The sequence below is a fragment of the Neoarius graeffei genome, chromosome 20 (assembly GCF_027579695.1).
Source record: "Neoarius graeffei isolate fNeoGra1 chromosome 20, fNeoGra1.pri, whole genome shotgun sequence".
Classification (NCBI taxonomy): Eukaryota; Metazoa; Chordata; class Actinopteri; order Siluriformes; family Ariidae; genus Neoarius; species Neoarius graeffei.
In genome coordinates this window covers 17831713-17850613 of record NC_083588.1, presented here as the reverse complement: position 1 = coordinate 17850613, position 18901 = coordinate 17831713, and the positions used below count along the sequence as shown (strand labels likewise).

The window sequence follows — 18901 nt, the reverse complement described above, 5'->3', positions numbered from 1 at the left end:
TATTACCGGTCGCATTTGAAGCAGGAAATTTTACATTCAATCACAGTAACAGTGTTAACAAATAAATCAGATAATGCACAGGCAATTTAGTGAAATCCCCGCAGTTATGGTCTTGATCGGACTTGAAATAAAACCTGGAGTCCTCCATGACTGAGACGAGACCAAGTAAAAATGCAGTTGATTCTGAGACAAGACTGAGACCTTCAAAAAGTAGTCTCGAGACTGATCTCAAATACTGCAACGCTCCAGAGCACGCAGTGAGACGAACCTTGAGGTGGATTGGTTTCAGCAGCAGAAGACCACACTGGGTTCTACTCCTGTCAGCTAAGAGGAATCTGAGGCTACAGTATCCACAGGCTCACCCAGACTGGAGAGTCAAAGATTAGGAAAAAGATCTCCTTGTCTACTGTCCATTCATTCATCAATGGGGTGCTTCCAGCCGTGATCATTCCATTGTCCATAACATGAGCCCAGCTCGTTTTCCGTCACTTGACAAACCCAAGATAACAAGCCATATGTTTTGGTTGTAATATAACTTCAAATGGGATCATCCATCCATCCATTATCCATAGCCACTTATCCTGTGCAGGGTCGCAGGCAAGCTGGAGCCCATCCCAGCTGACTATGGGCGAGAGGCGGGGTACACCCTGGGCAAGTCGCCAGATCATCACAGGGCTGACAAACAACCATTCACACTCACATTCACACCTACGGTCAATTTAGAGCCACCACTCAGCCTAACCTGGATGTCTTTGGACTGTGGAGGAAACCCACACAGACACGGGGAGAACATGCAATCTCCACACAGAAAGGCCGTCATCAGCCACTGGGCTCGAACCCAGAACCTTCTTGCTGTGTGGCGACAGTGCCAACTACTACACCACCATCCCACCCCATAATCATTCTGATGTTCGAGATCAACACTAAATGAAGATCTTGATCTGCATCTTGCATGTTTTTATGTGTTGCACTGTTCTCCAGAACTCAGCCACAGCATCATCCGATGGGTTTTTCCAAGCCGCTCTATTGTTTAGTGGCTAAAATTGGGGAAATTTAGACTTGCTGTGTTTGTCTCATCTAATTATCTCTAGCCACTTTATCCTTCTACAGGGTCGCAGGCAAGCTGGAGCCTATCCCAGCTGACTACGGGCGAAAGGCGGGGTACACCCTGGACAAGTCGCCAGGTCATCACAGGGCTTGCTGTTTGTTTTGGGCAGAATCAGTCGATGATTAGGAAAATATAAAAGGATTTAAAGATGTATAGCATTGTGACATGGAGAGATGAGTGGTTTTATGTCGGTGTACACATCGCAGGCTATATTGACTTTGCAGTTGAGTTGCTGCACCGCAACTCTTCTCCATCTGTAGCGTTGAGCATACATTGTGCACGGCCAGACAAGCCCGGGCAACTTTTTTAATCCTGCGTTTTATCATCCCAGTGATGGATTTAACCCCGGAGTGTGGTGTACTCCTGCGTTTAGTTTGGAGGCGTGTCATAACATAATGCTCGAACATTAAGCTCCCCTTGTCCTTTCCACCTCTCTCTTTCTTGCTATCTCTCTCTCTCTCTCTCTCTCTCTCTCTCTCTCTCTCTGTCTCAGCTGTTGTATTCTCTGTTGGATTTATAGAGACACTGAAAAGGCTTGCTATGCGGTTTAAGGTCAGACCTGTGAGTCGGTCAGATCCCACTGGAGCCACTACGCTTGAAAATTCTCTTTGATCATTTGTCTGTTCAAATCCTAAATAATAATAATACATTCCTGATCGTAAAGTCTTTTCAAAGGTTTTTCATTACTGTAGCATTTTGTTCGCGTCAACTGAACATTTTTACAAGTGAATAATTTATTATCCGGTTGCACTGTGGTTTTCAGAGGCACCGTACAGATCAAGTCATCAAAAATAAATAAATAAATAAATAACACAGCCGTCCAGACTTTCCTACTCCACATGAACAAAGTAAAAGCATAACTGGTTGGGACACGGTGCTCACTGGACGCTCTACCCGTCTTGGAGGTGTAACTTATTTTGTAAACAGAAGTTCAGGACGGCAGACAAAGGATAGCGGTGAGCGGACCAACATCCTGAAAGTGGAGGAAATACGACTAGAATAAAAACGGAGCGAAAATGGAATGCAGAGATTTGTGAGTTGGACCTTTAGCCTGGAGTTAGTCACGAGCTTTGTATACAGACAATGATATGCACGATTAATTTATAGGTAGAATTATGATTCAGATTGCGGATCGTGATTCGACCCCAAAAGTTTATGATCGTTTGGCCAGCTCGCCCACATTTACCTGTGCTAGAGTTTCATTTCAGGTGATTTTGAGGTGAAATGACCCAGCAGGCAAACAACAAAAAACATCAATACAGATACTAGATCTATATCAGGTTTGATCCTCTGCTTATTTACTCAGACTGATACAATATCTTTAAACACAAAGCTCAGCACGAGGAGTTCATTGCTAACAGCACACAGAAGCAGCAGCAGCCAGTTCTGCAGTTCAGCTCAGTTTTATTTATATAGCGCTTTTAACAGTGGCGTTTTTCACAAAGCAGCTTTACAGAAATCCAGATCTACAGCTCTGGAAAGAACGGAGACCACTTCTTCAGTTTTTTTCTTAAATCAGTATCTCGCTGTATGACAGCCATTTCATTCCAACGTCTGTGCTGGAATTCCAACACAAGCACACCTCCTTTTACTGAGTGAGGTACTGATTAGGTGCTGACTTGAACCAAATCTTAGGGTTCAATTCAGTGAGCATCTGGTTACTTCCATCCTCAAAATTTCAAAGATGGCAGTTCATACGAACTGGGTCAAGCAGTAGACGTTGAGCACAACAAAGTTACAGACTGGCAGAGGGCAAAAACGACTCTCCACTGACTGGGATGATCATCAACGCCTTCGAAAGTTACTCAACAATCTCAAGTGACCTACAAAAGGAATGGCAAATGGTAGTTGGGGTTAAGTGCCCGGCAAGGACGGTTCAAAACCGGGTCCTCTGAGTGGGGTTGAAGTCATGCAAAGGTTAAAAAAAAGCCCATCGTCAACGAGAACCAAAGAAGAGCCAGGCTGAGGTTTGCTAAAGACCATAAGGATTGGACCGTAGAGGACTGGAGTAAGGTCATCTTCTCTTATGAGTCTAATTTTCACCTTTCCCCCATCGCCTGGTCTTCTAATGGTTAGACAGAGACCTGGAGAGGCCGACAAGCCACGTTGTCTCGCACCCATTGTGAAATTTAGTGGCGGATCAGTGATGATCTAGGGGAGCTTCAGCAAGGCTGGAATGGGGCAGATTTTTGTTTGTAAAGGACACATGAATCAAGCCATGTACAGGGTTATCCTGGAAGAAAACTTGCTTCCTTCTGCTCTGACAATGTTCCTTAACTCTGAGGATTGAGGTGGGGTTTACATTAGACCGTATCAGCGGATCATCAGATTAACGTTTTTAAAACGATTAACATGCACACAGCAACACCAATACACGATTCGCCTGCACACAGCAACACCAATACACGGATACGCTCGGCTCCGCAGGCATCCTGCGCTCCAAATCACTCCTCCCTGAACAGCGAGTGCCCTCTGGAGGGTGCGCACTCCGGCCCTGCGCAGCTCACAGAGCGCGCGAGTGAAGTGCACAAGCAGTAATTCGGGATTGAGCCGCTGTGTGTGTGATCTCAGTGCATGTCGGGCATGCGCGTCACTTACCACTTGCAAGTGGAAGGATGGCAAGCCTAAAGACCATCATAACTACACCAATGGGCAGTATTTGCATCAGTATTTGCAGTATTTTCATACTTTTATACTCTTTAATGAAAGGTGATACAAGGCGGAAGTCCGCGCCGTTTTTCAGCAGTCGCGTCACATGACCAACGCCAGCGAATCAGGAAGGTGGATGTCACAGTGACGTTGTCCAATGACGACGCCAGCTAGAGCTCAGCACAGCGTATCCGCGTATTCTCAATGTTTACACAGCACCGGACCAGACACGATCTGGATTGAATACGTGGACGCTGGCGGATTCCCGTTTCCCGGCGTTTCCAGGCGTTTTAATGTAAACGGACAGTGCATCCGCGAAGAAAACGAGACAGATACGGTCTAATGTAAACTTGGCCTGAGTTTTCCAGCAGGACGGTGCTCCATGCCACACAATTAGGTCAATCAAGGTGTGGATGGACGACCACAAGAGCAAGACACAGTCATGGCCAGTCCAATCTCCAGACCCTGAACCCCATTGAAAACCTCCGGAATGTGATCAAGAGGAAGATGGATGGTCACAAGCCATCAAACAAAGCTGAACTGGTTGAAGATTTGCACCAGGAGTGGCATAAAGTCACCCAAGAGCAACGTGAAAGACTGGTGGAGAGCATGCCAAGATGCATGAAAGCTGTGATTTAAATGTCAGGGTTTTTCCACCGAATATTGATTTCTGAACTCACCCCAAGTTCAAACATTAGTATTGTGGTGTTTAAAATTGAATATGATCCTGAGCTCGATGCATTATTCAAGATCTTTTCTGTAATTTTGACCACTCGTCATTTTCTGCAATTAAATGCTCCAAGTGACAGTATTTTTCTGTGGGATTTGGCGGAAATGTCAGTGGTTTATGGAATAATACAAAAAATGTTCATGCTCCTCAAACACATACCTATAAATAGTAAAACCAGACAAAGTGATAATTTTGCAGTGGTCTCTTAATCTTTCCAGAGCTGTATATTTAAATTTATCTCCAATGAGCAAGCCAGAGGAAAAACCTCCCAGAGACAGCATGGAGAAACCTTGAGAGAAACCAGACTCAAAAGAGAACACATCCTCTTCCGCATGACATGGATAATGAGAATATAAGTAATTTCTCTACTATAGCTACAGTGCTGAGCGTAAATGAGTACACCCCCTTTGAAAAGTAACATTTTAAACAATATCTCAATGAACACAAGCAATTTCCAAAATGTTGACAAGACAAAGTTTAATATAACATCTGTTTAACTTATAACGGGAAAGTAAGGTTAATAATATAACTTAGATTACACATTTTTTCAGTTTTACTCAAATTAGAAGGTGCAAAAATGAGTACACCCCACAACCAAAACTACTACATCTAGTACTTTGTATGGCCTCCATGATTTTTAATGACAGCACCAAGTCTTCTAGGGATGGAATGAACAAGTTGGCGACATTTTGCAACATCAATCTTTTTCCATTCTTCAACAATGACCTCTTTTAGTGACTGGATGCTGGATGGAGAGTGATGCTCAACTCGTCTCTTCAGAATTCCCCAAAGAAAATTATTTCTTTCCACCACAAAGGTGAAGGCTACAAGAAGATCAGCAAAGCTTTACTTATCAGTCAGAATACTGTAGCAAAAGTGGTACAAAAATTTAAGAAAGCTGAAACTGCAACCATCTCACAGAGACGTCCAGGTCGTCCACAGAAGTTAACACCTCGACAGGAGCGTCTTCTGATGAGAAGGGTTGAAGAAAATCGGCATGCAAGTTCACTGCAGTTATCTAAAGAAGTAGAAAGCCAAACTGGGGTGACTATTTCCTGTGACACAATACGGCGTACACTGCAGAGGAATGGCATGCATGGATGCCGTCCACGAAAGAAGCCTCTCATTTACGGAGTCATTTACGGTGCGCGTGTGAGAGTCCGCTTGGCATGCGTGCTGTCCAGAGTGCACCCGAGAGTCTATCTGATGCACGTGCCAAGACGTGCAGGTGTGACACTCTTGCATGAAATTAATACAAAATTAATCTCATCTCATTATCTGTAGCCGCTTTATCCTGTTCTACAGGGTCGCAGGCAAGCTGGAGCCTATCCCAGCTGACTACGGGCGAAAGGCGGGGTACACCCTGGACAAGTCGCCAGGTCATCACAGGGCTGACACATAGACACAGACAACCATTCACACTCACATTCACACCTACGCTCAATTTAGAGTCACCAGTTAACCTAACCTGCATGTCTTTGGACTGTGGAGGAAACCCACGCGGACACGGGGAGAACATGCAAACTCCACACAGAAAGGCCCTCGCCGGCCACGGGGCTCGAACCCGGACCTTCTTGCTGTGAGGCGACAGCGCTAACCACTACACCACCGTGCCGCCCTACAAAATTAATGTAGATATCAATATCTTGTGCCAAATAATTATGACGTTAGAAAAAATAAAGAAAATATCCGAGCCCTCATCTCCAATTTATGAGTTTGAATATAGTTAATGCACGAGTCCAAGTCAAGTCACGAGTCCTTAAAATTAGGGCACAAGTCGGACTCGAGTACTACAAGCCTGTGACAAGTCAGTGGTTTATTTTTTTTGTTTTTTTTTAATAAAAAAAAAATGTTTTTGAGAGAATATTTAATTAGAGCTGCCAAGTGATAGCAGTAGGATTGGAACAATTCACCCAACTCATGGTTCAATTCAATTCACGATATTGGGTTCACGATTCAATTTTCCCCAAGATATATTAAAAAAAAAAAAATTAAATAAAGAAAAATTTAGCAAAAAAGCGACATTTATTTTCCTGTTCTTTATCAGTTTCGATATTCCCTTTGTTAAATAAAAAAAAGAGTTTAATTTCCTTAAACAATAATTTACACACATTTTTGTGAAGGTTGGAGTAAATACAATAGCCTATTAACAAAAATATTCCTTTTATTAAAAGAAAAAAAAATTAATAACCGCCACCTTTTTAAAAACTTTTACGAACATTTATACTACCTTTATTTTCTTCTCTTTTCATCAGCTTTTGGCAGTCTGTAAAAAGAGAGCTCTAGCACTACGTTCACACTGCAAGGCTGAATGCTCAATTCCGATTTTTTTGTGAAATCCGATTTTTTTGTGAGGTCGTTCACATTAACAAATATATGCGACTTGTATGTGATCCTCAGTATGAACGAAAAGTGACCTAAAAGTGTTCCGCATGCGCATTGCAGGATACGACGACGTCACACGCAGTGAGCATGGCCAGTGTTTACGGAAGTAACCTAAAGTTTCCTGTGTATGACAGTAGCCAGCATGGAGTACCTGGCGATGATGCAGTTGTTGTTGCGACGGAGCCAGAACATGCACAATAGCCTGATGTTAAGGAGGAGGTTGAGAAGGAAGAGGGCAAGGGTTTTGGCTCAGGCGTTCTGCGGGGTAGTGACTGCAACCTCCGTTCAAAGGAACATCAAAGTTGTAACTTTTTTTGAGAGACCCGCCGCCTACTTCAGCGCAGAATAGTGACGTTTGTGGCTTGTTGATGACGTGTAAGTCGGATGAATGCGACCTGGCGGTTCAGACTGAAGTCGCATATGAAAAGAGCGGATAGGAATCGGAATTAGGACCACATATCCAAACGGCCTGGGTCGGATTTGAAAAAATCGGATCTGTGTCGTTCATATTGTCAATAAAAGATCGGATACAGGTCACATATGGGCGAAAAGATCGGATTTGAGTCACTTCAGCCTGCAGTGTGAACGTAGTGTAATTTCTTGCTTTATTTATTTGTACACTCAGTTGCACAACCCACAGCTTTCCCATTTTAGATCTGCGTGTGTGTTTTTTCTCGAGCATTAGAGCTGTGTTACTTCCGCTTAGGGTGAAGTCGCGTGCATTCCCGCTGTGTAAACAATGCAATTGCAGCTAGTACAAAGTAAGAAATTACACAGCCTGATAATCCCAATTCATTCCTTTCATCAATTTATATCACGATTTATCATCACACGGTATATCGTTGCATGCCTAGATAACATGAAAAGGAAGTTGTTATAAGGACGCATCACAACAGTTTTTTTTTTCTCTCTCTCCATATTCCTGCCTTGATCAGGTCTTCAAACAGCTCTTGGTAATGGCCTCCTGCTTTTTGAGCCAGAGCATGCAGACAGTTTAGTCTGCCTCCGTCTCTTCCTCCCACCGTCTTTCATATTTGTGTGCAGAAACAGATTTACAAGGTGGCTTGAAATACACAACTCGCAAATGTGTGTATTTCTGTGTGAAGTACGCATACAGGATCATGACGTTCTACAAATCTCCTTGCCCTGATCACACATTCCACATTCTTGAGTCTGAAGAGTTTGTAAACTTGGAAGAATTAGTGTTTAACAGCGTGGGTGGTTTATCAGCACACCTTTCAGGTGGATACATTTTAAATGGTGAATGTGTTGCTGTGCGAGCGTGATGGCAAACTAATGAGATGGACTGGACGAGGTAGCATGCGAGCGTGAGAGTTTCTGCCTTTTGTATGATTTAAGACTCCTGTGTGGGTTTTTTTTTAGACGTTCGAAGGAATCTGCAGTCTTTTGAAGTCGTCTTTTCTCCTCCACCTTTATGTCTGTGCCATTCCAGACAGCTTACTTTCGTTCTCGCTATCTGTCTGTCTCCTCCATGAGCGGCGTTTGGAAGACTTTCAAAAGTCGTCCAACCTCCTTCGGTCCTAGTCGTCTTCCTCGCCGTGAAATCAAAGCGCCCAGATGCTGCGGTTCTGTTTGTGTGTGTTTATGTGGGCATTGTTGACAAAAGCGCAAACTCTGAGGGGAAAGAAATACAGTCCAAAAAAGAAACGGAAACGGTTTGAAAGCACACAATGCCTTGAAATGACCCTTGGTATTCTTCTGCATAAACACACGGAGTTTAGGGAAGAGTGTGTGTTTAAGTGGCGTCCTTTGAAGTCGGCCTACTTTGTTTATGATGGATAAACGGAGGTCGGGGTGGGGGTGGGGGGTACGGAGGGAGCAGAAGCAACTTGCCAAAAAAGGAGGAGAGTTAAGTCCTTGTTGCATTGTTTTATTTTTGCAGATTGAAAACCCCAGGTATTTGCGCGAGAACCCTATTCCCCTGTCTCCGGTAAGTGCCAAGGCTTCTTAGTGGAAGGGGAAAGAAGGGCAGGAAGTTAGATTGCTTTGATGATTTCCACTCTGCTCATCTCCCTCTCTCTCTCTCTCTCTCTAATAGATTTACCCAAAATCAAGCCTAAGAAAAGGTAGCACCCTTACCGATGAGCCTCCCGTTTACAAACCTGATAAGGAGGTAGGCACCAAGCTATCATTGCTAAATTCCATCAGTTTGTTGTCAAGTTCATGTGAGAATTTCTGTTCAGCAGCCCCATTTACATACACGCTAATCACTCCTGTGACCTGAGCCCAGCTCTTTTTCCGTCACTTGACAAACCCAAGAGAACAAGCCACATGTATTGGTCGTAATATAATTTGAATAACTTGGGATCATCCATCCATCCATTATCCATAGTCGCTTATCCTATGCAGGGTTGCGAGCAAGCTGGAACCTATCCCAGCGGACTATGGGCAAGAGGCGGGGTTCACCCTGGACCCTGGAGGAATTTTTTTTCTCTTTTTTTTTTTTTTGGCGCAACGTGGACTATCATGGTCATGTCTTTTCGAGATGAAGAGCGCAAATGAACCAAAACATGTTTGCAATTTTATGAATTCGAGAACTTCTAAGGCCATGTACACACGTAGCCGGTAGGGCTGTAACAATATGCAAATCGAAATCGCGATACGCAGAGCCACGATACGTGTCGCGATACAAGAAGGCAGAATCGCGGTACACCCTTTCAAACTTCTCCTCAGCCCAAAAACAGAGGCGCTTCCAAACTTCAATTTATGAATACTTTACTTTTTATTTAAATTACATTTTAAACTTACTTAAATTACTTTTATTTTTTATATCTATTAGTAAGTCATTTTTTCGCCGACCTGCGACAATCTTCTGCGAGTCACGCAACGTCCACACTCGCCACTGGCAGAGCATTCATTTCTTTTAAGCGGTCGCCATTCTGGTTGCGACACGGGGAGCGAATCTGTAAACAAGCAGCTCATTGGCTGGCTAGGTGTGCCACAAGCCAATCACAATCACTTGACCGGAAAGGCATCGTCTGCTTGGGCGGAAGCCTTCTGCGGCAGTTACATTTTGACACGCAAGCAATGTTTCACTATAAAAATTCCGTAATTTCCATCTGTTTTCCGCGATCACAGAAAATCATTGGCCCTATGAGAGTGAGACAGTGAGAGAGGCCCCCCCCCCAAAAAAAAAAAAAAATTTTAACGGATTTACACGATTTGGAAAAATGACTTTTTCAGAACCGAAAAAAACAGAGCTTCCAGCTCAACAGTATTATTTTGAGAAATAAAACAATCTGGATATACATTTGTTCATTTTTGCATACATATTACTCATTCTCTGCAGTGGTCTGAATTATTTGTTATTAAATAGTTAATGTAAGTAAGTAAATGTTAATAAGTCAAATTTACTACTTGAAAAATACATTTTAAAAAAATCGTGGGTGTATCGAATCGTGGGTCAAAAATCGCGATACGAATCGAATCGTGAGTTGGGTATATCGTTACAGCCCTAGTAGCCGGGTATTTTTAAAACCGAACATTTTCCCCCCCTCCGTTTATAAAAATGTTTTATCCACACCACCTCGTCTTCGAAAAAAATCCCTTCCACACATAACCAAACATCTGTGTTTTCAATCACATTCATAAGCATTCCAAACCTGTAGATGGCATTATTTCCCCAAATCCTACCCCCTAATCACATCAGAATAGCCCTCTGTTGGCGTCACTTCCGCCTAAACATAAAACATGGCGCCAAGCTCGTTCGTCTGGACAGACTCGGAGACAGAATTGCTTCTAAACACAATTTTGGAGTATAAACTTCAAAAGACGCAAGAAAACGTTGATTGGGAATCTTGTCAGTAGTTGGGCTTCTAAAATTAAACATGTAAATAGCACCTGCACAATAATTAACGCTTTCAAGGCACTACTCCGATCCATTACTCTTTGTCCATGCTTAATCTGGCTTCTGCAGTAAACAAAGGTCGCACGTTTGACGTCAGGGCAGATTTGTTGTCATTTTTTTTGGCGCAGATTGTGACGTTCTAAAACGCAAAACTCCGGTTATCTCTGTCTACATGAAAAGGCATACACGGAGTTTTCAAAAATCTTCACTTTGCCCGGAGTTTTTTTTAAATATTCGTTTTTGATGTGTTTTCATGTGGATGACAGGCCAAAACGTAGAAAAATATCTTCGATTTAGCAGATACCCGGCTACGTGTGGACGGGGTCTAATACCAGGAAAGCCTTTGTTTTTGGCCTTGAGTTACACACCACTCTCACAATTGACACATTTAACAGTTATCCCACGAAATCGGGTCGTACATGAGCTAGGGATGGCGAAAACTAAAAAAAAATCTTGACCGACCACTGAGCCTCATTAGCCGGTTAAAGTCGGTTAACCTATGAGTTTAAACAGGGATGCAAACGGCGCGCCTTTTGGAGGATGCCGCCTTTTTCACGGCTGAATCGTGCAGATCCGATTTTTTTTTTTTTAGGGGGGGCGTTGGAGTGTCTGAATAATTTCATCAGAGTAAAGTCTGTATTAAAATTACTAAATAAGCAAATGCCGTTACAGTGCATGAAACATAGGAAGTATGAGAAGAAAACAGTAAATCAGAAAGCTGCGCACGTTTGCGCGGAAGCTGCGCAAATGTGCGCAGCTTTCTGATTTACTGTTTTCTTCTCATACATGACTGAATGGGTGTTTCTGATTTGTCAGCTGTCGTCCTTACACCGCATGGCATGCCCCAAGCGTTTACAACACAGAATTCCAGGTTCTCCGCTCCAAAATCGGCAGCTTCAAAACGATTGATTTTTTTTTTTTAAACCGACAACCAACAAAATAATTAACCGGTAGACGTTGATTCGGTCAACCACCGGTCAAACGGTCATCGGTTAACATCCCTAACATGAGCTGATAGCCGACGAGGCGCATAGCACCAAGTTGGTTATAAGTTCTGTCTGACGAAATTGAGTGGAATAACTGTTTTATTCCATCCACCTTCACTGGATGTTGAGAAATGGAGCATTTTTATTTTTTATTTTTTGCAAATTCGATAAATTTATGCAAAATGTCCGACAGAATCATTTCCATTTAGAATTGTAAACAAACCGGCGAAATGACAGTACAGTAGCAGTTTGTGAAAAATACGATAATAATAATTCTTGAAAGATTAAAAAAAATGTTCTTACCATCAAATACTTTTCCATATTTTGTTACTGCTTTATTTTTGTTACGTCGAGGTTTTCCCCAAACAATTTTTCCACAAACTCAACCATGGTTGGCGAGTCCTTTTCGGCTCCTTCAGGAACCCCATATAAGCGGATGTTTTCTCGTCTTGAGCAGCTCTCTTGTTCGGTTATCTTAGCTTCCATTTGGGCTAGAAGTTTTAGCATCTCCGACACACTATCCTCTGTGTTTTGTATTCTTTCTTCGGCTTTCATAATTCGCTCTTCAGCCTCCTCAAGTTTCGTGTTCGTTTTGGTTATTTCCACCTTGATATCATCCAGTTGAATCTTATCTTGCCGAAAATCTCTCGGCTCTTTGAGGATCAGGCCCAGATTAGCTGCGTCTTCGTTAGAGCTAGCGCTAGCAGCAGTGGCGGCTGGTAGTCTTTCAAACAGGGGAGGCTGGTTGGTTACGATATTTCCAGATTTTAAAAGAAAAAACATCAATTTTGCCCATACTCTTGCCTCTGATCTGGCTGATTGTTGGCAGCATCACAAACTGTGAAATAACAGGTTCTTTTGGCCCATTAGCCTACTGTCCAATATACATGATGGTGGTGTTGGGGGGGTATATTTTAACATTTTATATTTTAAAATTGTGGCATGTTGTTTAAAAATTGATCATTATTGAAAGTAGCTCTTTGTCAGGAACCTCAGCAGTAACAGCAGAGTGTTCTGGAATAGGCACAAGCACTGACCTTGGGGAGCCAAACATAGAGCTGGGTGCCACACATTTCATTCAATGACACTTTCCCTATATTTTACTTATTTTGACTGAGAAATGTTTTATTGACAATTTTGATAACCCTTCACTTTTAATCCAGGTCTGTAGTGTGAAATGTTCTCGGCTGTGTTTTTGTTTAAAAATGTTTTCCAAATTGTAGCTGTTTAATTCATATCCAGAAAAATATATATTCCAATATAATATACTCAGCATAAACATTTTAAATAGATTCTATATTTTTGGTCCATCCATGACATATTACTAAAGTAGCCTATTTACTGTTGTTGATGTGGGTCACTTGCTGTTAGCCAATTCACTTTCTCGTACCAGGAGAGCTGAAAGGAACGAGTATTATTCCCTACCTTTTTCACCAAGTCAATTTGAGGCGTTGGTCTACCCTGCTCTTTAATTTTAATTTTTTCCTCGAAAGGAAGACTGGCAAATGGCTTCGCCAAAATTAAATCAGCAATGCTTGGCATCCGTGCGCAGCTTTCTTGCTAGCTGACTAGCCCCCTCAAGTTCAAGTTCAGTCACTCAAATAAACAAAATTTCTGGAACTAAGATAGCAAACTTGACAACACTATATTTACACTTTATTTACAATGAAAATATATACAAACTAAAAAAGCTGGTAGAAACCGTATATAATGAATGAAATCGAAATGTAAGCTGATCTCTTACAATACACCACAGCACTTGCGAATCCGCATGGGACTGAACTGATGTTGCCAGATACTGCTGATGTTATCCAGCCCAAAATATGTTCAAAACCCGCCAAAATGCACTTAAAACCGCTCAATTGAGCGGGAAACCGCCCAATCTGGCAACACTGTACCGCTGCCTGTCTATAGTTGAAACGAGCTGTCAATCAAAGAAAATATCCGGCCGCTTTCACCAATCACCAGTCTCCTCGCGGAAACTGCCATGTCCCTCCCATGTGAGGCTCGGAGTCTGTGGGCGGGCGTTTTCGCAGTATTTGTCCAATAACCATCTTGTATTTTGAGATTGAAAAGCGCAGAGCTCCCAAATGCCGTTGAAGTCCACTGAGGCTGGGAGTCCGTGGGAGTCCGTAGGCGGGCATTTTCGCAGTATTTGTCCAATAATCGTCTTGCATTTTGAGATTGAAAAGCGCAGAGCTCCCAAATGCCATTGAAGCCCACTGAGGCTGCACTGCATCGCGCTGTCACGAGGGGGAAAAACTCACGCACACATTAAAATTATAAGGGCATTTTTAGAGGAGGCTGAGCCTCCCTCGTTGTCTTAGAGCAATCGCCCGTGGCTAGCAGTCTCGCTGTGTGCTCCTGTTTGCCGTGGATTTTTATTTCCTTTGGCGGCGTCTTTTGCCTTGGTCGACATCATCACCCCTCCAACGTAGTTATAATAAGTCGCAAGTAAAGTTCAGATTTTCAGGGTCATGTACCGTAAGATATCTAGCTGCTCGGGAGAGGTTTCTCTATGCTGCCATCCTGTGCACGCCCCAAGCGGAAGTCCCTGCTGTTTTATTTTTGAGTAGAGGTTTTATTTCGTCCTCGGTTGGTTCAGCAGCAAGACGCGTCGCCATTTTTTTTTTTCTCTACTCATGGTATATGAGCTGGTAGCCTAGTAGTAGAGTAGCCAATCAGGGCGCACGATTGCTTATATCCTGTGAATGTGGATAAAATAATAGATAATACATAATACAAGGCCACGAAATCGTAAGTACTGGAGCAAGTTTGACAACGTCTGGGAAGAAGGGCAGAATCCGGGATTCGGTCACATCACCAACAAACTAACCCAGCTAACTCAGTCATCCATAAATGAAGAATGGGCTGTGATTTCAGCATTTTATCCCACTTGTAGCGGAGCTACCCGCACACACTTTGCGGAGCCCCAAAGTACTTAACCCTTTGGTGACTGACCCCTTGAAAATGGTTCCTCCAGGAACGATGACGTTTCAGTTGTCAAGACAACAGAAAAACTAAAATACAAAACAGAAAGATACGTCACAATGCTCTTGTGCACAAAACAAAATGCTCTTGTATTTTAGTTTTTCCGTTGTCTTGACAACTGAAACGTCATCGTTCCTGGAGGAACCATTTTCAAGGGGTCAGTCACCAAAGGGTTAAGAGAAGTACTGAGTCATCTGCAATTCCAACCAACTAACACAGGACTGGATTAAAAAATGTCTGTAGATATAGTACAATACCAGTCAAAAGTTTGGACACGCTGAATCATTCATAGGTTTTTCTCTATTCTGACTATTTTTCCACATTGTAGAACAATACCGAAGATATCAAAACTATGAAATAACGTCTGGAGCATATGTGGAATCATGCGGTAAACAACAACAAAAAAAGTGTTTAAACAAAATCGCCATGTCCGAAATCACTCACTATATAGTGAGTTCGCCTTTTTTTTTTTTTTAAGTGCTGTCCGAATGTATAGTGAGAATTATTACACCCGATATAGCAGGCTCGTAGTACTCGAGTCCAGGACTCGTGCCCTAATTTTAAGGACTCGTGACTTGACTTGGACTTGAGCACTGATGACTCGGACTCGTGCATTAACTGCATTCGGATTCGTAAATTGGAGACGAGGACTCTGATTTTTTTTCTTTATTTTTTGTAACATGCCATAATAATTTGGCACGAGAGATTTATATCTACATTAATTTTCGTACTAATTTTGTGCAAGTGTCACGCCTGCGTGCCTTGGCGTGTGCATCAGGTAGACTCTCAGGTGCGCTCTGGACAATGTTCGCACAGAGCGGACTCTCGCGCCATAAACAACTCGCACCTGCACAGGATTAAGGCACAATCAACGCGCCTATATAAAAACTGTGAAAACACACTTACTTTGCGAAGTATTGAGTTGCGTTGCTGACACATTACCAAGCCTTATTTCCTCGTTTGGTTTCCTGATCCCTGATTTCCTGTTTCTCGTCTTTGATTCTGCCGAGTCTATGATAGCCTGTTTGTACGGTACCTCGCTTGACCTGTTTCAGCGTTTTACGATTTTGCCTGCCGTTCTGGATTGTTTCCCCGTCTTCACTTGTATTAATAAACACACCTTCTGCACTCACATTCGTCTCCCCGCCATCTCTGACAGAATACTTCACGCTCCCTGATGAAGAGAATGCACATTCACCTGTTCATACGGCATGTTCAGGAACAAACTAATGGTAATGGCGCTGAAACAGCCACCGTCAAATGGTGCGGTTAGAGTCTTGTTCTCTGACTCGACTCGGATCAATAGTAGACCCGACTCGAAATTTGTTTTTTAATGACTCGGACTTAAACACTGAGGACTCGAGGTTTAGTGACTCGACTACAACGCTGCTATATAGTGGACTCATAGCGTCTCACAATGGTTGGTCACTAACCAAGCAATATATCCCATCATGCATTATGGTCGCGCTGAAAGAAAAGCTGTTTCAGAAGGAGGGTTAAAGGGATAGTTCGGGATTTTTGACATGAATCTGTATGGCATCCCCATCAATAGTGTCGTGCAAACACACTGACTTACCCCTGACAGCATCCTGTGAGTCCAGTTCTTGTCCAGTTTTGGTCCAGACGAAAGTAGTCCGGCAAGTTTGTTGGGGTCATGAAAGTAAAACGTTTTTCGTCTCAAAACGGTATGTTTTCAAAAGAGTGATAGATTTGCATCACAAAACCGTTACCAAATAAAAAGTCAGACCTCGAAATCGCTTGGCACTATTTTCTCTCCCTTCTTATCACTGCGCGCTGCCGCCAGGTGACAGCCACGGCTGTTTCATTCATTGTTTACTAGTGATGGGAATTTCGGCTCTTTTGGCTCTTCTTACTATAAGGAGCCGGCTCTTTCGGAAGATTTTTTATAATTATTTCTCATGACTTGTACATTCACATCGAGTACACATATCAATGCAAATTAACACGAAGGGATTTACTAGACCAATTTATATCTGGAACTATTTTCAGCCACAGCACAGGCAAAGCACCGCTGCAGGCGCAAAGACACCGCGCAGCGCCTGAAAACGGGTGCGCAGCGCCTGAAAACGAGTGCGCAGCGCCTGAAAACCCGTTTTCAGGCGCTGCGCGGTGTCTTTGCGCCTTCCTTTTCCTACCTATTCCTTTAATTGCTGCAATTAACTAGTTAATTCTGATTCTATTTCTCCTCTGTTATAATCTGTCCTGCTTTTGAAAAGATCCTCTCTGGGGGGACAGATGCTGCCACTATACACATCCTCCGTGCCATCACGTGTGTAAGCCGTGGATAGAGTGCAGCCTTGGTCTCCCACCAGCTTAGTGGGTCTGCGTTTCGCTGTCACCTGGTGGCAGCGCGCAGTGATACCGAGGGAGAGAAAATAGTGCCAAGCGATTTCGAGGTCTGACTTTTTATTTGGCAACGGTTTTGTGATGCAAATCTATCACTCTTTTGAACACGTACTGTTTTGAGACGAAAAACGTTTTACTTTCGTGACCCCAACAAACTTGCCGGACTACTTTCGTCTGGACCAAAACTGGACAAGAACTGGACTCACAGGATGCTGTCAGGGGTAAGTCAGTGTGTTTGCACGACACTATTGATGGGGATGCCATACAGATTCATGTCAAAAATCCCGAACTATCCCTTTAAGTATTTTAGATTGAGGATAGCAGGAGTTTGTTTTTCCTCATGACAAGGCGCGCGAGGCAAATTTATAAGTTGTGGCACGAAAATGATAATACTGTAGTGTGTTGAGGTGAACGGACGGGGGAAGAAATACATTATAAATGGCCATGCGAGTACAATTAAAAATAGTAAGTGAATAGAACGTAAGCTAAAATAGAATAAGAGATGAAATACAAGAACAAAAGTTCCAGTGCAGAGCGAGGAGCTCAGCCTTGATTTAAAAGAACTGAAAGATGCAGCAGACACAAAGTACTTTGTATTGATTAATGTGGGAAATACACTCAGTATAATATGGATTTATCACAAAAATACGTGCATGTGCTTATTATTTTGAAAACCTACCAGCCGACTGATCCGACACGTTTTAACTGTATGACAGTAATGACGTAAATAACGGCACAGTGGAGTGGAGTAGTCTCCGAAAGCGGGTGTTTTTTTGTTTTTGTTTTTTTCCCCTCCTCCCTCCTCATTTTACCAATGAGCTCACTATAGACCCTTTTCAGTCACGTGACCTTCGTAAACGCGACCGCCATTTTGGACATGTAGCGGACTTCGGCTCGAATCAGTTTGAATGCGAGGAAGGCGACAAACGAAAAACATACAAGAAAAAGGAGCGAGATGCAGAAAACACCTTCACTATCCAGCGACGTAGGGCATTTACAGGGCGAGCAGAGGGAGAGGTATTTGCAAAAATTGAGGTTAGCAGGCTTAGAGAATGACGTTTACCTGCTTCCACCAGGATTGTTCACTGACGTACGGAAGTACACGAAGCCCTCGTCTTTACCTGACTTCGGCCCACATGATCTGTATACCTATGTCGTTAAAAACCCATCGCCATACACATACACGCCAACGTCCGAGGTTCCGGAGCGCGCTCCGGCTTGCTCCAGGAGTGCTCCGGCTGAGGTTCCGGAGCGCGCTCCAGCTTGCTCCAGGAGTGCTCCGGCCGAGGTTACGGAGCGCACTGCTTAATTTGAGGGCAACCTCGGCCGGAGTATGCTCCGGAACCTCGGCCGGAGCACTCTGGGAGCAAGCCGGCGCGCGCTGCTTAATTTGAGGGAGAGCAAGCCAGAGCACTCCGGGAGCAAGCTGGCGCGCACTGCTTAATTTGAGGGAGAGCAAGCCGGAGCGCGCTCCGGAACCTCGGACGTTGGCTCCGGCAGCTATTTACACTGGATCCGGTGTAAATAGCTGCCGGATCATAATTACAGTAAACTAGTAAATACAGTAAAGGAAAAACTTGAGACTGAAAGGTTTTAACACTCATCCAAATGACTGAACGTAAACATTGCTACAGTAACACACTAGCTAGTATGTTGTTGACATTAGCTAGTCAACAATAGCTACTACAGAAGAACAAAGAGGTTACAATGGGTTATTTTAGCCTATTTGGTTACACACTCGCCGCCACAGAATGTTAACAGCAATGTAATGCCTTTTCTGGCTAATTTTATTCGTCTTACCTCCAACAAAGTGGTCA

The 18901-nt window shown here is 43.3% G+C and overlaps 1 protein-coding gene across 14 annotated transcripts in view; it reads left to right on the top strand.

Moving 5' to 3' along the window:
* The window catches only part of cep112 (centrosomal protein 112), a 507564-nt gene that overhangs the window by 120332 nt on the left and 368331 nt on the right, over positions 1–18901 (top strand). For 11 of the 14 annotated variants that reach the window (XM_060901361.1, XM_060901364.1, XM_060901365.1 and 8 more), the window contains 2 exons: positions 8776–8823; positions 8932–9006. The exons of 2 other annotated variants lie outside the window; for them this stretch is intronic. In XM_060901361.1, coding sequence (XP_060757344.1) covers positions 8776–8823; positions 8932–9006 — 123 coding nt within the window. The remainder of the gene's footprint in view (positions 1–8775; positions 8824–8931; positions 9007–18901) is intronic. One more of the 14 variants, XM_060901363.1, reaches the window with a different exon arrangement.